Source organism: Capsicum annuum, unplaced genomic scaffold (assembly GCF_002878395.1).
Source record: "Capsicum annuum cultivar UCD-10X-F1 unplaced genomic scaffold, UCD10Xv1.1 ctg59943, whole genome shotgun sequence".
NCBI lineage: Eukaryota > Viridiplantae > Streptophyta > Magnoliopsida > Solanales > Solanaceae > Capsicum > Capsicum annuum.
The window spans coordinates 1-2,807 of record NW_025868702.1 but is presented as its reverse complement, the minus strand read 5'-3'; the positions used below and the strand labels follow the sequence as shown (position 1 = coordinate 2,807).

Sequence of the window (2,807 nt, the reverse complement as noted above, 5' to 3'; positions counted from 1 at the left end):
CATGCTTTAACTCTAAATATTAAAACTCATGGTTATCACTATGCCCCTGGATCTGAGCTTATTGGTTTGTCTTACCGCATTTATTATCGGTTATTATCTACTTTAAATCCCCGTTGTAAATTAATGGATGATAATACCGATTGTACTCTTCTTATTGAAACTAATTTTATCAAGTCCAAAATAACCACCCGACGACCTATTCGATGGGATGAGATAGATTTTCCTCCAACTTGGGTCTTGAGTTCGGTTACTTCCCCAAAACAATTGGCGGATGAAGTGACTACCTCTGAGTTAACTCATGTGACGCAAAACTCTGATGGACAGGTTTGTCTACAATTTGACAATAATCTTCCGGTTTATCGAAACTCTTTTTCCATCTCTCAAAAACTTCCTCAAATTCAGCATATCTCTCCAATAGAACCATCTACTCCACCCGAGTATGGCCCAGCTAGGAACCGTGCTGCATCTTTACATACTTTAATTTCTACTACACCTAAACATGTAGAAAAGATTAAAATCAACCCCAAAACAAATATTGTTCAAGATTTTGATAACGAAAATCCTACTCCTTCCGAAATGGAATTTGACATTAACTCTGTTTAGTTATGATTAGACAAGTTATTGATTTTAGCCCTGGTTCGCAGGCACGACGATATATTCAACAAGAATTCTTTAATAAAAAATGGTTAACTTTTAGAACTTGGTTCTTTGAAACATTTTCTAGCGATGAACTACGAAATATTTCTGAAGAATTTTATGAAATGTGTGCCCTGCATAATCAAATTAACTTTTTTGTTCCTTGGTTTATGTCTGCATCTCTACCCTCTTACATAAATCTTCTTGAACGATCCTACCAACATCCTGATGGCACTACTACTCAAGCTCAATATCCTCCGCAATCTTCATTTATCTTACCCAATAACACGGGTATGACTTTCTCGGCTTTTCAAAAATTTATCAAAGACGATATTGGAAAAATAACGGTTTCTGAGATAAATAATCTTTTTTCTCAAAATAATTATTTAAGTCTATATGTAAAGGTTTTGTAGGATTCTCCTGTAAAATAAACATTTGCTGTTAGGTAGTCTTTCAATATCCTCCAGGCTTCGTCGGAGTTTTCAGTTGGAGGAATATGCCGATTTTCCAGATAAACAATAACTTCTCTAGCTTCGAGTTTTTCATAGGATAGTTTATTTTCAGAGTTTTCTGTCACAATTTAGTTTATTTTCAGAGTTTTCTGTCACAATTGAAGCAAATGAATCTGCAGCTTTTCCTTTTTCAGCCAAATATGATTTTATTTGCTGAAATAACGGATGTGTTTCGGGAATATCATCCAGATTAATATTCGGAGTTTGAATTTGAGAGGAGGATGCCTCATCTTGAGATATTCTCGAATTAATCAGAGTTTTATTTCCTTGTTGTAGGACAGGGAAATTAGAATTTGATGTGCTATGTGCAGAATTTCTGGCTGTACTTCTTTGATCAAAATATGCTGGATTGGTTCGTCCGCCATACTGCGAATATGCAGGATTTTGGTGTCGGCCACGACCACGTCCTCTGGCTGTCTGCCAGGGAGGATCTGTCATTCTGCAATTAACGATCAGAAGTATCAATATCATACCAGTCACTAATTTCTTCAGAGTTTTGAGGATGAGCATACCACCAGAATTCGCTGTGAATAAAATTATACCACCAGGCGTCATCTTGAATAAGTTTAGAAATTAGAAGTTCTAAGATGTGTTTTTGAATATCAGGGGGTAAAGGGATAGTTTTGAGAATGGTAATCAATGTTTTTTCAGAGAAAAAGGTAGTATAAAACTTAATAAGTATACGGATACCTGGAGTACCGAAGTCGGAATAGTACCACAAAACTTTCTTTATTGCCACAAGCCTTTTTACAAGAAAAAGATAAGAGAGAGAGAGAGGGAACTAGATAGATATTAAGGTGCCCTTCTTTGAAGAAAGTGAGGCGCCTTATATAGAAAGAAAAAGAATCTTGCACAGTAATACATGGGTCCCTGTGCACAGTGTTTCTACAGTGAATTTACTATTACAGCAGTGTTTTTCAAATAATAATGTTATTACAACAGTAGTTATTTAACATTTTGTCCCCACTTTAAGAATTCGGCGGCATTGGCTAATACTTCTTCTTTATTGGGTGTTTCAGGAGGCTGAGAATCTGTGACGTCATCCGTAGTTGCCTCGGTGCTATTCATGGAAGTATCTGAAGATTGTTCGATGGTATGTAGCAGTTTGTTTTTAACTTCAGCCAAATATTCTTCAATCATTTGGAGTTTGTTGCCATCGTGAGCTGAAATTCGTCTGGAGACATAGTTGATGGATTTATCTTCAATAAGAATACTCATTTTAGGGTGTTGTGTATAGGCTGTGATTTTTTGTTTCATTTCCTCTCGTTGATCATGTCCATAAGGTAGTTTAGTGGTAGGATCAATGCGTAAGAGTTTCTCCCAGAAATTACAATAGAAAGTACGGTAGATGGCGGGGATTTGTTGAGTATTATAGCCAATTTCGATCGACCATTTATGGATCCAGGGAATAGAAAATTCAATATAAAAATACATTTGGTCGATGGTATCCAATTTGCAGATGTGATCTGAATGATATAACTCCGTTAAAAAAGGAGATGATTTTTTCCAGGAGGTGTAAAGGGAAAAATATTCAGGTGGTAAAATCTTTGCGGATGGTCCGTGCTGGGTCCACCAGTGAATAAACCAGTTTGGGACTGATTTTTCAAATACTTTGGAACATATTTTAACGAACCAAGTGTGTTTATGTTTATAGTTATT

At 36.1% G+C, this 2,807-nt stretch overlaps 1 protein-coding gene across 1 annotated transcript; it reads right to left on the bottom strand.

The window, feature by feature from the left end:
• Window positions 1-1,018: 1,018 nt before the first annotated feature.
• On the bottom strand, window positions 1,019-1,703 carry LOC124893462. Its single transcript, XM_047404463.1, has 2 exons — window positions 1,248-1,703; window positions 1,019-1,216 (listed from the first exon to the last, which is right to left on the bottom strand). Exons 1-2 carry the CDS (start codon window positions 1,701-1,703, stop codon window positions 1,019-1,021), a joined length of 654 nt encoding a protein of 217 aa, XP_047260419.1.
• Between the last annotated feature and the right edge of the window lie 1,104 nt (window positions 1,704-2,807).

What these genes read in the sequence shown, in the direction of transcription:
- LOC124893462 (XM_047404463.1), bottom strand. Translation starts at nt 1,703, where the DNA reads ATGACGCCTGGTGGTATAATTTTATTCACAGCGAATTCTGGTGGTATG. An exon ending in CTGCAGATTCATTTGCTTCA is followed by an intron (nt 1,217 to 1,247) that starts ATTGTGACAGAA and finishes AAAATAAACTAA; the next exon opens with ATTGTGACAGAAAACTCTGA.